This window comes from Oculina patagonica, chromosome 9 (assembly GCF_052425735.1).
Source record: "Oculina patagonica isolate OP01 chromosome 9, crgOcupat, whole genome shotgun sequence".
Taxonomy (NCBI): domain Eukaryota; kingdom Metazoa; phylum Cnidaria; class Anthozoa; order Scleractinia; family Oculinidae; genus Oculina; species Oculina patagonica.
The window spans coordinates 21,560,253-21,579,267 of NC_135766.1; the positions used below are offsets into that span (position 1 = coordinate 21,560,253).

At 37.8% G+C, this 19,015-nt stretch overlaps 2 protein-coding genes across 2 annotated transcripts in view; both read right to left on the reverse strand.

Annotated features, from left to right (window-relative positions):
- Window positions 1-19,015, reverse strand: part of LOC144665029 (uncharacterized) — a 50,634-nt gene that overhangs the window by 10,354 nt on the left and 21,265 nt on the right. The window contains 4 exon segments of the mRNA XM_078526211.1: window positions 14,487-14,564; window positions 14,950-15,043; window positions 15,045-15,112; window positions 15,971-16,024. Coding sequence (XP_078382337.1) covers window positions 14,487-14,564; window positions 14,950-15,043; window positions 15,045-15,112; window positions 15,971-16,024 — 294 coding nt within the window.
- Window positions 1,693-9,758, reverse strand: LOC144666157 (tetratricopeptide repeat protein 28-like). The gene is made up of 2 exons (XM_078527521.1): window positions 8,366-9,758; window positions 1,693-2,513 (listed from the first exon to the last, which is right to left on the reverse strand). Exon 1 carries the CDS (start codon window positions 9,303-9,305, stop codon window positions 8,718-8,720), a length of 588 nt encoding a protein of 195 aa, XP_078383647.1. The 5' UTR covers window positions 9,306-9,758; the 3' UTR covers window positions 1,693-2,513; window positions 8,366-8,717.

Below are 19,015 nucleotides of genomic sequence, written 5' to 3' on the forward strand. Positions count from 1 at the left end.
AATATAATGTATTCAGGTATATTTTCTCACCTCTTAAAGTATCATCGTCAAAATTCATTTTTTCTGAAGCTCTTGCAATCATCATCGACATCAACTTGTGTACACTCTGGTTCAGTTTTTAACTGATCAGACACCGCCTCGCTTGTATCATGTCGTCTTATTTGTTCGCACCATACATCGAACCATATACGTATGAAAGTGAAGTTTTGTTTACGAGATGAGACAACTGAGTCGAAACTGAAATCACGAGATTTTTACATCTTAAACAGGTTTATTACCTCAAGCACAAATTGAAATAATAACATAAATCGGGAAGGGAAATAGCTTTTAATAATTGAAATATCATAAATGTTGATCGATTTTACACACTAACACTGCGAAATCTACGGTATTGCTTCCCGGTGGCGGCGGTATACACTCAAAAATTTTTATACAGAGGGCCTCTACCTCGAGGTCCAAACCGTCACTCTTTTATGTAACATTTTACAGGAAATGTACCCTTTCATATACCTTTGAGAGAATTTTGTACCCATTTTACGTAACTACAGCCGTTCGGTGGGTCTGTTTAAGATATTTTAAAAGGCGCATTGCAGTTTGCCCTACCCTTTTCTATGCTCTGGACACGTGAAATTCCTACTCTTTAAAATACCTCCAGCCTGAAAAAGGCGTAACTTTCGGGTGGAGCCTCCCCGTATAGACCATAAGGTGACTACAAAAGAGATTGATAATAAGGAAAAGTAGGAAACTATCTGGATGAATGAGAGCCAAAGTTCCTTTTCATCAGTCTTGGCTATATTTTAAAAAAGTGACAGCTAAGCTGTTTTCTGCTTTTGGATATTACAGGGTTTCTTTCACCGTGTGAAAGAAACTGAAAGTGATTACCATTAAAGCTCTATTAAGGCCCCCGGGGAGGCTTATTTCTCGTCGAGACCTTTTGAGAGGAGGTGGGTAATAATAGAGCTTTTTCAATGAGACCGATCTTGGTCGCAATCTTATCTTGAAAACTAAAAATCCAGGTGATAAATAGGAAAACGTAAACGGCGGCAATAAGTGCAGTTCAAAAAAAACTGTGTAGCTAGACTTATTAGTGAATATTTAAAGGACAGGATTTGAAAAATGTAGCTTGGTGACTTTATTACTTTCAAGTGATTTTTTAGCTGTAGTTGTAGTTGATTTTATACTTTTTATTTATACATGCAATTAAAGTATATTTTAATTTATTATATCAAGTAAAGTAGCACTAGCTTCGAAATCGTTCTTTCAGGATTGACATTTTCAGTAAAGCTAAAACTATGATGTATTTAGATTTGTTGTTAGCTAATAGTTTGAAAATTAAAAAATAAAACGTAACCTATTTAAATAGAGCGAGAAAAAGCCAAGAAAATCTGTGCGTGTTACAGATCGATGTTTCTCGATTACCACAACAGAAGACACGTATGATAGAATAGGTAAAACCACTCCCTCCACCAACCCCCCCCCCCCCCCCCCTCCTCTCCTGCCCTATCAATGTGAGTTTGGAAGTTTCAAAAAGACAAATTAACAATTGATATTAACAAGGCACGGGACTGACGGGAGAGACTGTGCCGGGTTTCGTCCCAACAAATTGGGACGCTTTCTTGAAATGTCGGCTGAAACCTTGAAAAGATGTCATAGAATTGCTAAATAAACATAGCGAAACATGTAGAGAGTCCATTGAAATTACAATAATTTTATTTGGAACGTTAGCTGTTTTAAGTGCAACGTAATTACATTGACAAGGAGCAGTTCAGGACTTGTAGGCAGATATTTGCAGATCACGTGGTGGGCTCTAGGCCAATAAAAAGCTTGAGAAAAATGCTTGGAATGACAATACACTATGATACAATGTCATTATTAATCCATTGACGAGAGATTTGCTATAATTTGTTACATTTTTTTTACAAGTTTGCATCATATTGAAGCATATATACAATATTGTTACTGGGAAATTTGATTGGTTTAAAAGGTGAGTGTACATTATGTACATTGGTTTAAGATCGTTTAAGTCTAGACTTGCTACAAGTCGACCTCACGAGTTAAGCGAGCAAAGCGGCCGAGCGAGCGAGGAAAAAATAAATAAGAAATACACCTTAATGCAATAACGTTGTCATATTAAAACGAAAAATGAAAAAAAAAAAGCCAAATAGGATTAAAATATAAATTGATTTATGTGTATTTTTTTAGGCGTTTTGAGGCCGTTTCTTCCGATGAATTGTAAACATATCGCTGTAATGCCTAATTAATTCCTATTTGCTTTTTTTCATTTTGCTTTTTTAATGACAACGTTATTGCAATTAGGTGTAAAAAAGACGAAGGACTTCATTGAAAGTCTAGTTTAAGTGTACTAGAAAACTTATCTATTGTCTGCCTTCATATCCTAAATAACCACTTTTAAAAAGAGATATCAAAAGAAATTTCATGTCTGATGTGCGATTTTAACGTGAGGTCAGTCCAATTGATGCAGAACGTCCCTTGACTATCTTTTGATGTCTAACCTGCAAGAAAAAAAAGAGCTAGGCTATTAACTTTTATTCATAGCAGTTATCACCTTCAAACCTGTCTAACTGTGCCAAAATACATTGACTCCAGAGAATTCTGATATTAAAAGTTAAAACAAAATCAAACTACTGTGTATGTTATGACATACTGAAAATCACAAATACCACATGCAACCAGTACTTCTCGCCAGGTAATTAAGGGTTGATCCAAATACCCACTTGATCATAAAAGTACTGCTCAATAGCTTATATTTGAATAGTAACATACCAGGGTTTCAAACACAATCATAAGCTGGTATCAGTCTATAAAGTTTAATGAACAGTAAAAGTACTGCTAAGTAACTTTTATTTGAATGTTGACACATTAGGAATTTATCCACAGGCTAAAAGATAAAAACAAATTCGTCGACTTGTGGTCCAACGGGAGTGAAAGGATTTAACAGGCAATTAGAATAGTGAAACTTACAATGAATTATTTGTTTGGGTTTAAGGTATTGTAAGTAATGATAAGTCATTGCAATTAACGAGAAGTACTGCTAAATTTCGTAATGTTAGTATTGTAAGAAATGTTTACTGTAAGTAAAGTTAGAATTGTAAGTGATGTTGGAAATGCAGATAAAAATCTTAAAAAGGGTTATGTTAAGTCGACAGCGCAAGCTTGCGCACGATTAGCTGAGTTAACGAGTAGAGAAGAAATGTTATTTTTCACTTTATTAATCGGGCGTGGCCGATTTATAGTTTACCCTTTGGTCGTCCTAGAGCATAGTCTCCTGTCGGCCAAAAAGACGGGGATAGCTTGGGGTTGCTACAAAACCGCTACGGGTGACGCATACCGCAATGGTTTTCATTTTAGTTTTGACAGGAAATCGTTGCAGGCACACTTGGTCGACTTTTGGGTTAATGTGTAATCAGGTTGTGTTTTTTTGCTTCGGCGGAAGGACAGAGAAAAAAAGCTTACGGGGCAAAGTACAGTATGGGGCCCAGTTCTCGGCCACTTTTGACGTAAACTTGTATTTCTTACCTCAGAAGAACCGCAGGAACTTGAAATTTCTTCCAGAGCTAGCTACATTATTCAGCTTTTTGGTGTAAAGCTATCGACCGGTCAAAAATTAATTTGCCCGAGCAATAATAAAAATAAAAGCTCCATTTGTGGGCCCAGTTCTCGGCCACCTTGGCCCAGTTCTCGGCCACTAAAAAGCTTGTGCGTAATTATCTGTAAAAAAAATGCTCAATTAATTTTCACAGTCATAAAATCACTCTGTAAACCTATTTATGTTATATCGATCCCAAATTATTTTTATGAGGCTTTGTTTTACTTTAGAAAAGAAGGATTTTAACGCGCCTAGTTGCCTATGTGCAGGTTCTGGCAAAACCGCATTGTGTGACCCGTGCATTTAGATGGTTTATTTTGCAGTGAAAAGGTCTTGAAAGATTTAGGTGTTGTAGAAATAATAGACAAGACAAGAGTCAGCTCAAAACTTAGAGATAAGATTGAGCTTTATTTTTAAAACATTTATTTCTTTCATTCTGGCAGCAGCAGATGAAATTATATTAAAAACCAAGCGCTAAGCTGTGATAGCGAGCAGGGTGGCCGAGAACTGGCAAATACGCAAACGTCGCAAGAAAAACTTTCGAAGTAAATTAAGACCAAAAAATACAACGGTTCAACGAAAAGTTAACTAAAGCAGAAAGCTGAATTATTCTACGTTTCACATGCCAAAAATTAGCTCGTATGGTGGGGGCTTTTGGATAAAATACGAATTTAACTACATCCATGAATTTTAAGGAGCCGTAAACAGACAAATTTTTCGGGAATGCAAATTCACCTACCTCCGCGTAAACTCGACGTGTGAGCTTTCTATATCGAATTGAACGATCAAACTCAAGATACTTAAAGCACATGAATCAGTATATCGTTTGAAGGAAATACCTTTTTCTTTTAATTCAACTGGAGTGTGAAAAAACGCGTTAAACACAAAGTGGCCGAGAACTGGACCCGGCCGAGAACTGGGCCCCATACTGTACTGATATTCACCATTGTGAAATTGCACTTACTTTGACAAGTTAAAGTTATTTTTGTAAATGAAAAAGGTAACGTCATTGATGTCACGCAGTGTTTTTTTTAGCAAACTAGATGGTTTGCTGGTTTCTGACTATGAATGGGGGTGTGATCTTGCGGTATATTTTTTGAGCCTGACTCCGCCGTAAAACTTTTTTTTTATTTAGCAAGAACTGTGTCGATTTTCATTTCTGAACAATTGGTCGTCAAGTCGTTTGTCACAAAGAGTAGAATGTTTGTACAGCATGTTTTGGAATTATTTTAGATTTGGTTAGTAAGACGCTTCTGAAGACCTGAGCAAAACATTGGGAATGTACAGTATTAATAGGAACTTGAATGGAATTTTTCACAAGTTGGATAAAGGTATCAACTGAAAAAATGGACTTCAAAATGAGAACTTGGATTTTGTTGTAATTAAATTTTATCGCGGATTGGATGCATAATATCACGGCTTTGAAAGTCTTCAAATAATTAGAAAGGTTCCTTTCTTCCTTTTGATCTTATTGTTATTTTCATGTATTGATTATTCGAAAGTGGTTTTCGTTGATACGAAAAAAAACGGGTTTTCACTGAATTGCTTGAAGTATTTTTAGACGTGATAATATTGGCTTAATCAAATTACATTGTGCACGAAATATTTGTTATTCTTTTGTCTTGAAACTTTGACGAAATTGAAATTTTTGTTTGACAGTAGTGTATGAAAGGCATTTTATAGAACTGAATAAAAAATAAGAAACATTGATAAAGGTTATTTCAAAGATTTATTTTGCCTGATTTTGAAGGGTTTCAGGAGTTTTAGAGAGTGCTGGTAAACGGCTGTATGTTGTTTGTGATTACGGATCTTATTTAGTTTCGAACGCTCTAATTTTTGAAAGGTTAAAACAGGTTAAAACCGGGCGGTTTCATGAGTTTTTTGGGTAGAAAGGTACGGTGGTGGTCAAAAAAAAATGTTTAGAAAGGAATGACTGTAGTAGCACGTAAGTCGGAGGTTTGCGTGAGTCACGGGGTATAGTATGCGTGAGCTGGATTTCCGGCGTCATAACGGCATGTTTTGTTAATCGGGCGTGGCCGATTTATAGTTTACCCTTTGGTCGTCCTAGACCATAGTCTCCTGTCGGCTAAAAATTACGGGGATAGCCTGGACCAATCGGTTTCATTTCAGTTTTGACAGTAAATCGTTGTAGGAATACTGGGTCGACTTTTGGGCTAATCTGCAATCTGGTTCTCTTCTTTGCTTCGGCGGGAGGACAGAGGAAAAAGCTTAAGGGGTAAAGTACTAATAATCACCATTGTGAAACTGTAGTTGCTTTGACAAGTTGAAGCTATTTTTGTAAATAAAAGGGGTAACGTCATTGATGTCACGCAATGTTTTGGTGGGAAACTTTTGAAACTAGACGCTTTGCAGGTTTCTTCAAATAGCAGTGTGATCTGGCGGTACATTTTTTTGAGGCGGACTCCACTTTAAAACTATTTTTTATATATTTAGCAAGAAGTATGTCGATTTTCATTTCCGCACAGTTGGGCGTCAAAGTCGCCTGTCACAAAGATTAGAATGTTTGCACAACTTGGTTTGGATATATTTTAGATTTGACTAGTGACGTTAGTAAGACACTTCTCAAGACATCAGCAAAACATTGGCAGTGTACAGTATTGGTGTGAACTTGAATGAATTTTTTACGAGATCAGTAAAGCTATCGAATAAAAAAATGACTTGAAAATGAAAACTTCGAATAATTATAATTAAATACCAATTGAATTTTAGATGAGAAATTCCGGAAGTGACATCTGTGTTTAAAATAGGAATTTTTGTACAACTTAAAGTTCCGAAAAAAAGACCACATGTTTGGTAAAAATCACAGACAAACATGATCAGGAAAACAAAACAGGCCAATTGGTTTTATTCACGAAAATACAACTTTCTTGAGAATGAGTTTGTAAACAAGACAATGAAATCGAATTACATTTCACACGAAATTTGCATACATTTGAACTTGCAAAAAAGAAGTATCTCTGCCGAGACATAATAGCGAGACCTTACATTAATAATTATTGTATTCTGATCTGATTGTTATTTTTTATGCATAACTATTTGAAAGTGATTCTCATCGATGAAAACAAAACGGTTTTTCATTCACTGCTTGAAGTATTTATAGACGTGAAAACATTCGCTTAATCAAATTACATTCTGCACGAAATATTTTGTATCCATTTGTCCCGAAACTTTGAGGAAATTGAAATCTTTGTGGACAGTACTGCATAAAAGCAGTTTATAGAATTGAATAAAAAGATAAGAACCATATTGATAAAGGAAATTTTAAAACTATATTTTGGTTCATTTTGACGAAATTCAGGATTTTCAAAGACTGCCAGTAAACGGCTGTATGGTAGCGGGCAGAAGTCGGTTCGTTCTGAATTTTTCAATACGGTATACAAGTTACAGGTCAATAAACAGACCCTCTGTACAGTAAAAAACGTTATGTTGATCAGTAAAAATCCTTAGTACGACATGGGGCTTGTTATCAAGTTTGTTAGTACGTTAATACTGCAAGGTGCATAACCTCAGAGAATTATTATCAGTGTGTTTTGTTTTATTAGCGGTTTATACTCCAAGGTCTTGGAATGGGAGATCAAAATTAAGGCAAATTTCTGATATTATCTGATTGCTTGGCACAGATTAGTACGATACTTAATTGGTTAGGAAATTTAAACAAACATTAAATTGAATGAGAGTAGAAAGGGAGGGACAGGTGGGGGTGAAAGGCTAAGGAGATGGAAAGGGAGGGAGAATTAAAATCCATGCTTGGTTATATCACGCAACCTTTGACTTCTGTTGTTTTCTCACAAGAACAAAAATTAAGATGGGGTTCTACCTGAATTTGAATGGAACTTTAAGAGATTTAAAGAAGGGATTGAAGAAAAGAATGGAAACACCTTCAAACAGTTGACCCCCTCGCAAGAGCACTTCGGGTTGTCAGGAGACTGTTTGGTGTCCGTCCACCAATTTTTAACTTCAAATTCAAATTTTAAAATCACATTTAATCTCCAATATTTCTTATTTGTCTAAATTTTACTAATCCTTTGAGAAAAACTATCGCCTCCCAGACATCCCCCATAATCGTCCAAAAATTAACAAAATACTGCAAATCAAATATATATGGGATAAGTAAAGCTTTTTTGGATTCCTTGAAACGCCGCTGAAGTGGTTTTCAGTTTTTTCCAGCCCTTATACTTTGGGTCAGTACTACTATTCTTCACCAGTTTCTATTACAGTAATGGTATGAAACAAATACCTAATCATTGGTCAATAAGTTGTGATCATTTTCTTGATTATAGTACCTGATTAGGAGTTGTATACTGTTCCATTAAAGTGTAAGGACTGGAAAATACTGAAATGCGTCAGCCACCTAAAGCGTTGGAAAACTTGGTCTTCAGGTAAAACCCCGCCTTTATTAAAAGGCTGTCAAAATGACGTTGCCATGGTGATTTCAAGTTACTGGCAAAATAACTAATCCTACCAAATTATTGCGAGATAAATTTTCGATAAACGCGCAAAGTTTGGCAGCGTTTGGTTGAATCTTGAAAAAGTTATAAGCGTCAAAAGTCAGCGAGGGCCTCAAAAGCCCACCCACCCCCCCCCCCCCCCGGCCTGAATAGGTTGAAGTGACTGTTTTTGCAGTGATTTTTACTGTACTGTACCCTGCCGTTCAAGTCAAAACAGATAGCTAATTATTAAGCGCCCGATTTTAAGCTTCTCAAGCTTCTCAAGCTTCTTGTTATAATATTCCTTTACCTGGCGTTCAAGACATCTTTTTCCCTTCAAAACATTCCAGTGTGACGTCATCTCCAATCAGCACAAATGGAGCCCACTGGCGAATCTTACCGAAATCTTTTGATTCTCTCATGTAATTTGTGGCGCAGTTTAAAGCTTCACTGGCTTTCTTGCCTTTAACTAAATGTTCGTAGAAAATGCGCATGAACTCCAGCGTCGCCTCATCCTCAAGTGCCCATAATGACACAAGGACAGATCGGGCCCCCGCACCCAGAAACGCTCGCGCAATTCCGACCACACCCTCGTCTTTGATCTCTCCTCGGCCACTGTGGCAGCAGCTAAGCACCACAAGTCTTGCTCTAAGGCCAACACTCTACACATCTGACATGGTCAGCAAGAAGTCCTCTTCCATGGGGTTTGGAGATTTACGTGAAGTATTTGGAGCCAACGCAATCTCGCCAGTCTCAATGCGGCCATGAGCTGCAAGGTGTATCAGAGCAACAGAGTTGAGCCTCTTCAGAACTTCTTTTTTTGTAGCGTCCGAACCAGTGAGAGCTGAACTCTTGACTATCTCTCCGATTATTTCCGCTTCTTTTCTGGCACCTGGGAGTTGAGATAGTTTTGGTATTCCTAGAATGTCGACAACTTCTTGCACCCATGGATCTCCTACAATCAGCGCGCCGCTTTTGCAGTGGTGATCGGGTGGAGCATCCATGATCATCTTTAAACAGGTCAGGGAAGGAACCACACGGATTCTGAAAGATTCACACAGGTAGCGGGATTCAGCATCCTGTAGTGCAGCAAAAGGAACCAGGAACAATGGTCCATCGGGAACAATAACAAGCTCGTTTCCACGAAGTTGGTGAAATACTGGAGCAAAAATAACATCATAAATGGCAGATAGACAATTCTTTTGGATAGAAGATGGAGTACGCGATTCTGTTTTTCCATCGACTCTCATCTTAGGCAAAGAAGTACTGAGAAGTATTCAGTCAGGCCCTTGTACTGTCAGGTCATCTTTGTTGTCAAGTGCATCTAGTGACCTGTCCTCGCATCTTAACCCTGAACGAACGCCGATCTCTTTATACGCTTTCTTTATGAATGAATTCAAATCTTCGCCAGCTTTCAATTTAGAAACATCTGTTTCGACGTCTTGTTTACAGAAATAGACATTTTCTCCGTTTTGCAGCAACCACACATTTATGTCATTTTCACAAACTGCTAGAAAAGCAGTGTTGGAGGGAGCGCAGATTAATAATTCACCAGGTGTTTCTTCCTGGGAGACTTGGTCATTCTGAGGTACCTCAAAACCATACTGTGATACTAGGAGGTCAACTAGAGCTTGTGCGCGTCCCTTCTCAGCAGTTAACAAAGCTTCTTCATTCCTGCCCAATGCCAATAGAACATTCCAGAGCTCCGTTTACACCATTCGACATTCATTTCGTATGCTGATTTTCCACTCATCCTTTGCGTGAAGCAGGCTTCGGACACGATTAAACTGCTTCATACTGGAGCGATACAAGACGACAGCATCATTTGGAAATCCCAAACGTAGAAGGTAACGCCCTTGACATAGATAGGCACTTCCTTCTCCACTGATGTCGCCTGTTTCCTTGCATATGATAAGGTGTTGCTTGCTGAACTCCATGGCCTGTTTCACATCACCGAGACAAAGTAATACATGGCTCAGTTCCAAACAAGCGCATCCTTCCCCAGCCCTGTTTCCAATTTCTTTAGAAATCTCCAAGTATTTGAGTAAACACTCCTTGGCTTGTTCCAAATCACCGAGACATTGTTGTATCTTTCCAAGATCAAGATATGCATGTCCTTGTTCAGCTCTGTCGCCAAGTTCCTTGAAAATACTTAGATGCTGCTTGTGATAGTTTATCGCTTCTCCATACTTTCCCAGACGTTGATATATGACACTTAGATTTCCATACACCCTCCCTTCTTCAGCCCTGTCTCCCACTTTCTTGCAAATCGCCAGATCCTTGTTGAAGAACTTTATAGCTTCTTTAACGTCACCAAGACTTAAAAATGTGCTGCCTAGATTGCCAAAAATAGTCGCTTCCTGAGCTCTGTCTCCTGTCTCTTTGCAAATCGTCAAGCCACGGTTCAAACATTCAACAGATTGTTTAAAATCACCAAGACGTTGATATGAATTACCAAGATTAACAAAGGCCAACCCTTCTCCTGCCTTGTCTCCTAACTCCTGGGAGATCTTAAGGGACTCTTGGTACAATTCAATGGCTCGCTTAAAATTGCCAAGTTTATGATACGTTATTCCTAAATTTGTATATAGAGCTTTCTCCCAATGTCGGTTTCCCAGTTCTTTGCAAATGATTAGTGACTGGTTTTGATACTGTATGGCTAGTTTGTAATTACCGAGACTAGTATGTGCATCCCCAAGATTGCCATAAGCCTTCCCCTCTATGGCTCTGTCTCCCACTTCTTTGCTGATAACAAGACTCTCTTCGAAATACTTCATGGCTACGTTGATGTCACCTAGGCCAGAATAAGCGTTTCCTAGACTTACATATATAGAAGCTTCCAAAGCTCTGTCTCTAACTTTTAGGCTAAAGGCAAGGCAGCGACTGAGACATCTGATGGCTTGGTTAAAATTGCCCTTCTTCAAATGTACATTACCTAAACTTCCCCAGGCAAGTTCTTCTTTAGCTTCGTCCTTAATTTCCTTCGAAATTTGAATGCCTTTCACGAGGTATTCTTCTGCTTGTTTAAAATCTCCAGTCTTGAGAGATACTTCACCAAGAATGAAACATGCATGTGCCTCCCCAGATTGATCTCCAACTTCCTGGCAACTGTGCATGTAAATTTTGATGTGCTCCATTGCGTTTCTGAAATCATTTAAATCCTGATACATAAGGGCTTTTAATGCGTCTTTCATTTTTTGTAAGACGCACTTATTCTCCACATTCGGTTGTTTCCCTTTTCGTAGTTTTGTTAACTCGTCAAGAGACTTGCTCTTTACCTCCAACAAAGCTTGGTTTTCTTTCTCGATCTACTCACAGTCAAGAACGATAACAGTTGTGACATATGTTATCAACTCTATTTAAGTGACATCTTCATTCTATCTATCCCGTTACAGAACATTATCGTCTGGTAAACCAGTGCTCTTTGTACTCGTGTCGGCCTTCCTGGTAAAATATTGTGCTCTAATTGGCCAATTGTTCATTTGGTACCGGTCCTGACTGTTGGGAAAACTTAGCAAATTTAATATAATGTACAGTTAGAATGTAACCATACATGATATTGCGCGCGGGCCCTGGGAACGAGACTGACAGACTTTCTCTTTTTGCAATGTCTGTAACTAACACACTGGAAGTAAGAAAAAACTATCTGTTAAATGTTTTTTGAATTGCATCCGGAAAAGGATACTGCTAACCCACCGTTACACCACTTGATTGCCTCTTCATACAATTGCAGTTCCACATAGGCCTTGGCTCCTGTTGGTATTAGGGTAAAAAAAGATCGCTTATGGTAATGTCAGATTAGAAAAGCATAGTGTAGAATGGCTATTGTTCTTGGGACATTTACTTACAGTTGAAAAAATGTATCTGTCTGTTATAACGCTTGTTGATAATTCATAGGCGCTCAGATAGAGTTTTTTTCTTCATTGGTTGCTATGAACATTTGAAATTTTACAGCCAGATATTTAATAACGTTCTTTTTCGGGAGAGACTCCCTAATGACACCTAGTTTAAGATTAAGTTAAATAATACTTTGTCGTGCTAATACAAGTAAACTAAATACCCATGATCACTCACACGATTGTTTGTCGTTCCTTTTTTAGGGTTGGAAATGTGTGGCTCAGTACGAGTTGATGTGTATTAATGCACACACTAAGGGCCTGTTTACATAATTCCGGAATGACTTTCATTCCGAACAAGTTCATTGCATCCCCATATATGTCTCTGTATTTGTTTACATGATACCGAGACGAAAGTCAAGTCATTCCGGAATGAGTTCATTCCAGTTTTCATTCCGGAATGAAATTTACGGTATCATGTAAACACAAAACGAATTTCGTTCCGAGATGAAACCGCATACGCAGGCCACAGTTTGAACTCAGAGCGAAAAAACGTTATAGCATTTACAAAGAGGCAGCCCTATGGTCAAATTACTCGTTAAAATTGCAAATGTGGCCATTAACGGGCACAATAACATGTTTTCGGGAAACATGCGCCATCTTTGTTTTTGATCTCGCGCGAAAGCCACGCACGTGAAAACGCCTTAGGTTGAGCCAATCGACTCTGACATGTGAATGCAGAACGAACTCACTACGGAACGAGTCTCGTTCCAAAATGAAAGTCATTCTGGAATCATGGAACAAGGCCCTAATCAATAATTTATTTGGAATAGCTACTTAAAAGTAAAAAATCTCGCTATTTAGTGCGTGTATAGGTTTCAGAATCTCCGGCTGAATATGAAAACGTACTGTTAAATTCCAACTAGAAACATGAAAAATATCCCGTCGTGGATCACGTTTTTCAGATTACGTAGAATTTGGTTATTTGAGGTCGTTGTTTTGCAGAACATGGCGAAGAGATGTACCAAGATGTATAATGCACGTGCAGAGCTTTTGGCTGCGGTCACATCTACGACGTAACTAAAGTTTAACTTTAGTTAGCCTCAAGTTACGTGACGTCATACCTAACTGTAGTGCTTTCGGTCGACTTTGCGGTCACATCAATGCAGTTAACTACAGTTCGTTCTGATTTGCCTTTGGATAATTTCGAATTAAAATAAGTTCATGGCAGCCCTTGTTGTCGATCCGTTATATGTAAAGAAAAAGTTGACGGGCAAAAGCTGTGTCTAGTTGTTCCTCTATTTTTTTTCTAGTTTTGTACAGCAACTCGGCGTTGTAGAAAAAAATTAAATAAAGTAAAACTTTTAATGGAAGCTAGAAGCAGACGAACTCAAGCTTTATTTTTGCTTACATTGGTATGTAATTTTTTTGCCTGTTGTTTTTCTTTTTCCTCTCGCTTCACACTTTATTTTGCTTATTTATGATCTCGCACGTGTGAAAAAATGTCACATTCTGGTTGTTCATTTGCAAACTTAAGACTAACCCATGAACCCTGCTTGGGTATCACTTAAGTTAGTCTGTATTGTTTTAGAGTGAACAGAGAAGCGGTCACAATACCGAAATGTGACCGCAGCCATAAGCCATTCTGTTCATGAAATCTTTTATTTGCCGACGATCTCAGTCAGTAGTCAATTCTTGAAGACGGAAAACTATTTTGTCTTTTACCTCTTCACACGAACATTAGTATGACCATCGGTTTTGCATGAAAGAATCAATGCAACTTTTGAAACAAAACAATAATGTAAGCAAAAACAAATATATTGGGTTGCTTAGAGGAAAGTTTGAAAAACAAATGAAGACTGGCTCCATTTTGTTTCTTGTCTGAATACTGGAAATAGCTGACGCATTTCGCTTTCACTTTTGTCCAGGATTAAAGCCAGGTGTTCACATCTGAAAGAGTTATGACAGTGTGTTTTGGTAAGCTTTTATCAGCGAGGATACTTTGTGCTGCATATCATAAAGAGTTTGCATCTCATTAGCATTCAATCTTGGACATCGAATAAGCGCCCACCCTGAAGGAAGGAAAAGTTAATAAGCGTACAGCCTCGAATAAGCGCCTACCCCACGCCACTCCTCCAAAAAACCTGAAGTGTACAAGAGGAGTATTGACCTTAGAGACAGTGAGATTGAATTTGACTAAGTACTACAGTCAACTCTCGCCTTGCGGACACCCCGCTATTGCAAACACTCGCTATTACGGACAACATCTAGATCCCCGGCGAAAGAGGTTTGACTGGAAATGACTCCCGCTATTACGGACTCTCGCTATAACGGACTCTAAACGACGCCCCGAGCGTGTCCGCTATAACGAAAGTTGACTGTACTAAGAAACTTTTCCGAAGACCGAGTTTTGTTAGTATCTTACAGAGACTTTTAATGAACAGTTAAAATTTTGCTTTTAATTATTAAATCTTCACGTTTTGTAATTATTTAATATTTTGTAGCAAAATAAACTTACTACTTGCTAAAAATGGTGAAAATGTAATAAGCTACCAGGGCGCTTAATCGAATAAATACAGTATCTTTTCGTTTTACCTCTGAAAATAGCCTTCATGTAAGTAGGCTGGAATCTTCTTGCTTGTTTTGCATCTTCGAGTGCTTCTTGAAAATTACCTGTCATCAAAACATAACATGTAGATATAAGCATGTTAAGTGTGCAGAGGGCTACCTTGCCTGTGTAGTAAATGCTGACTATTGAAAAACGCCCAAAGAATGATGGCTAAGAGCTGGGGATTGTAGGTAAACCCGACCAGCAATTTGTTAACTTGCCCATTTCCCGTGCCTGTGATCAAGACTTAATTTCTCCTTTCTGCATCAAAATATTGTCAAGACGACAGGTGAGGCGAATAAAAAAACGATTAAAAAATGGCGGATATTGTATTGAATCGCTAACAAATGCTTAAAACAAACATAGTGACAAATACATGCAATCAAAAAGAGAATTAACATATCGATAATGACATTAAAAGGGTTAATTAAATTAATCGTGTGAACTCACCCTGTGAAAAATGCGCGGTCGCCCTGTTGGTGTAAAGAATGGCGTTCAGTTTGTCATCTTTACAGTTCACATCAATCCCTTCAGTGTAGAAAGCTTAACGCATTTTTAAATTCCTTTTTCCTGTACTCGGCATTTCCTTCCTCTTTGTATACTTGTGCTATTGCTGTGAGAAAAAAAATTTACAAGAAGTTAGTGCAATAGTTGAACAGTTTGAGCATTTTAATTTCCAGTTGTCGTAAAACAAGCAAGCAACCATCAGGCAAATCTTGAAAAATCCGAAAAAGAAGCTTTAAAACAAATTTCTGTCGGCATGCCATAATGATGTGACGTAAGCCGTTCTAAAAGTTGGTCAGTATGTAAACGAGCGCATTTTAGCGGCCCCAAAATCGACCCTTATATTTTTGTGCCAAGATTTTATGGTTGATTTAAAAGTTTCGCTTTAAGAACTAGTTTAAGGCTTTTAGCCTAGTTTGCCGTTTTGTAAACGCCTCACAGTTGGTATAATTTATTAAGCTCGAAAGCACAACAACGTTATTCATTGTCTCCTCTTCAGTATAATTCACTCCGTTCAGGCTGTCGTCAAGTGGCAACAGCAGAAATGGTTTGATCCCGCAAAATATAAATTTCTATAATTATAAAGAAGACTTTGCATCTGGAGTACTTTGTATTAAACAAAGACATTTAAGCTGGGACATTGTCTCTTTCTTATCTTAATCTGTGCAATTTGTCCGTAGGCGTAACATGCCTCGTCGAAGACCTTTCTGCCTTTCATTTTCACATGAAAAAGTTTAGCAGGGTTTTCACGATCCCAAATCCTTATGCCTTTCTGACCGCATATTATTGCTGTCAATTGGATTTTATATCTATATCTCTGCATTTTTCCAAAAAACATCTTACAATGAATAAACCTCTCCCACAAAAGAAAAACAAAACGGAGTGCAAAAATTAAATTTCGAAAAACAGGAGACCCAAAATCACAAATGCGCAGAAAACATTTATGCCCGTAAGCATATTTCCTCACCTTTCAAAGTGTCATCGTCAAAATCCATTTCATGTGAAGTTCTCGCAGACATCACTGGCATCAACTTGTGTTCACTCCGGGTTCACTTTTCATCAACTGGTTCTGATAAAGTTGTACTTGTCGTCTTATTTGTACGAACTATATACCAAACCATATACGCATGAAACTGAATTTTCTTTATAATTAAAAGATGCATGAGTCAACTGAGTTGAAACTGAAATCTCGATATTTTTTTAACCATAAACAGGTTTATAAGAGAAAAAATTGAATTTGCGATACAAATCGAGCCAAAAGGGAAGTAACGTTGATTTCATATATATTTGATTGCCGCCAGCCGCAAAGCACTATGAAATATATCAGAAACTCACGAGGTTTTCTGAATATATATGATAAGGTCGTTTCTAGGACGTCTATGAAAGAGCTGTTCTACCGTTCTTGGTACTTGGTACTTGGATGAAAGAGAGCGAAAATAACGTTTCATCATCCCGACTATTGGGTCGACAAGATAAAAACACAGCTATGCGGGTTATAGGATCTTCTTTACTGTTTTCGGCCGAAAGTGAAATTTTAAGGAGTTTTAAGACAATGAGGATGTGACAAAGTCCACAAAAAATAAGTAGTGGCGTGACATAATCAGCTGTGGCATAAAAATACTGTTCTCCCCAAAATGTAAACTTACATGTGTTTATCTCTACTAAGAAAATGAAATGCAAAAAGGAAGGTTAATTATGTCGACAGTTGGTAAACAGAAGGAATAACACAAAAATCATTACCCTCCTTCACTTAGTGCCATTTCTAAGACTACAACAAGAGTCCCTGTGTTTAACTAATTTTTTAAAGGCTCTTGAAAGGCAAGAGGAAAGTCGAGTGTAAGTACCATTTTTACTTGGAACGGCGTTCAATGTCTATTTAAGTTGCCCTAGTTCTAGAGCAAAATCTGTGGAACGAACACCAAAATAGCAAGCACGCGACTGACGCCCGCTCTTCTCGCGGCTCGTACATCGCGCTCTCGAAAAGCCCGCGCTCCCCAAGATTTTCGCGTTCGTTCCACGGATTTTAAAGCAAATGAGAGACCACCGCCCGCAGTCTACGCTGGTTCAAGCAGTCGCAAAAACCCAGTCTAGTGTTGTTACACAGAGTTACCATCCATTTACCAATGTGGCTAAAGTGTGAATGATTTTCTCTCAGTTCTCTTTCTCTCTTCTGAACCAAATAAAGAAATTTCGCTTAAATCCCAAGCACTGGAGTTGATAGTGTTTTTTTCTTTTACGAAATTCTTAGGGATTCCAAGCAACCGTACGGGAAAAAAAGCCTTTTACAGCTCACGTGTACAGAATACTATAGATGTACGGAGAAATTCTGGCATCATTGGCGGTCCAAACCGTTACCCCTTTATGTAACATTTTGTCAGGAAAGGTAATTATTTCATTTACCTCGAGAGAAAATTTTCGCATTTACATACTACAACGGTAAAAAAGTGACAGCAAGATGTATCTGCTGGATATCAGGGTCTCACCGTGTCATCTCGCCAGAAACTGAAAGGGATTACATTAAAGCTCTATTAATTTTTATTTATACAATGTTAAAGTATATTTTAACCATGTTTAACAAAAAAAAGTGTGGATTTATTTTATCAAGTAAAGTAGCACTAGCTTCGAGATCGTTCTTTCAGGAATGACATTTTCAGTAAAGCTAAAACTATGATGTATTTAGATTCGTTGTTAGCCAATAGTTTGAAACTTGAAAAAGAAAACGTAACCTATTTAAATGAAGCGAGAAAAAAGTCAAGAAAATCTGTGCGTATCAAAACTGACAATACAGATCGATGTTTCTCGACAACTACAACAGAAGACACTATGATAGGATAGGTAAGACCACCCCCCCCCCCCCCTCCCCTCCTGCCCTATCAATGTGGGTTTGCGAGAGAGACTGTGTCGCGATCGGGTGGTGCCGGGTTGCGTCCCAACTAATTGGGACGCTTTCTAATGTCGGCTGAGTCCTTGAAAAGATGTCAAAGAATCGCTTAACATATCAGAATATGTACAGATTTCATATAAATGACTATAATTTTTATTTGGAACGTTAGCGTTTTTATGTGCAACGTAATTACATTGACAAGGAGCAGAGCATGCCTTGAAGGCAGATATTTGCGCAGATCACGTGGTGGGCTCTCGGCCAATGAAAAGCTTAAGAAAAATGCACAGAATGACAATACATTTGATACGTCATTATTCATCATGACGAGAGATGCATTGTTCAAAAAGTTTGCATCAATTGGATCATACATACAATACTGTTACTGGGAAATTGATTGGTTAAAAGATAAGTGTACATTATGTACATGGTAAGATCGTTTAAGTCTAGACTTGCTACAAGTCGACCTCACGAGTAAGCGAGCAAAGCAGCCGTGCGAGCGAGGAAAAAATAAATAAGACATACACCTTAATGCAATAACGTTGTCATATTAAAACGAAAAATGAAAAAAACAATAAGAATTAATTAGCTTAAACATCAGAGCTGAATGCATTTACAGGAAACACGCAAGTTTATATCTGTACACTTATTGAAAATCGTGTTATAATATAAATTGATTTATGTGTATTTTTGAGGCGTTTTGAGGCCGTTTCTTCCGATGAATTGTAAACATATCGTTGTATGCCAGTTAATTCCTTTGCCTTTCATTTGCTTTAATGACAACGTTATTGAGGTGAAAAAGACGAAGGCCAGAAAGTCTAGTTTAAGTGTACTAGAAAACTTATCTATTGTCTGCCTTCATATCCATAAATAACCACTTTTAAAAAGATATATGAAAAGAAATTTCATGTCTGATGTGCGATTTTAACGTGAAGTCAGTCCAGTTGATGCAGAACTTCCCTTGACTATCTTTTGATGTCTAACCTGCAAGAAAAAAAAAGAGGTAGGCTATTAACTTTTATTCATAGCAGTTATCACCTTCAAACCTGTCTAACTGTGCCAAAATACATTAACTCCAGAGAATTCTGATATTAAAAATTGAAAACAAGGCAAATTCAAACTACTGTGTAT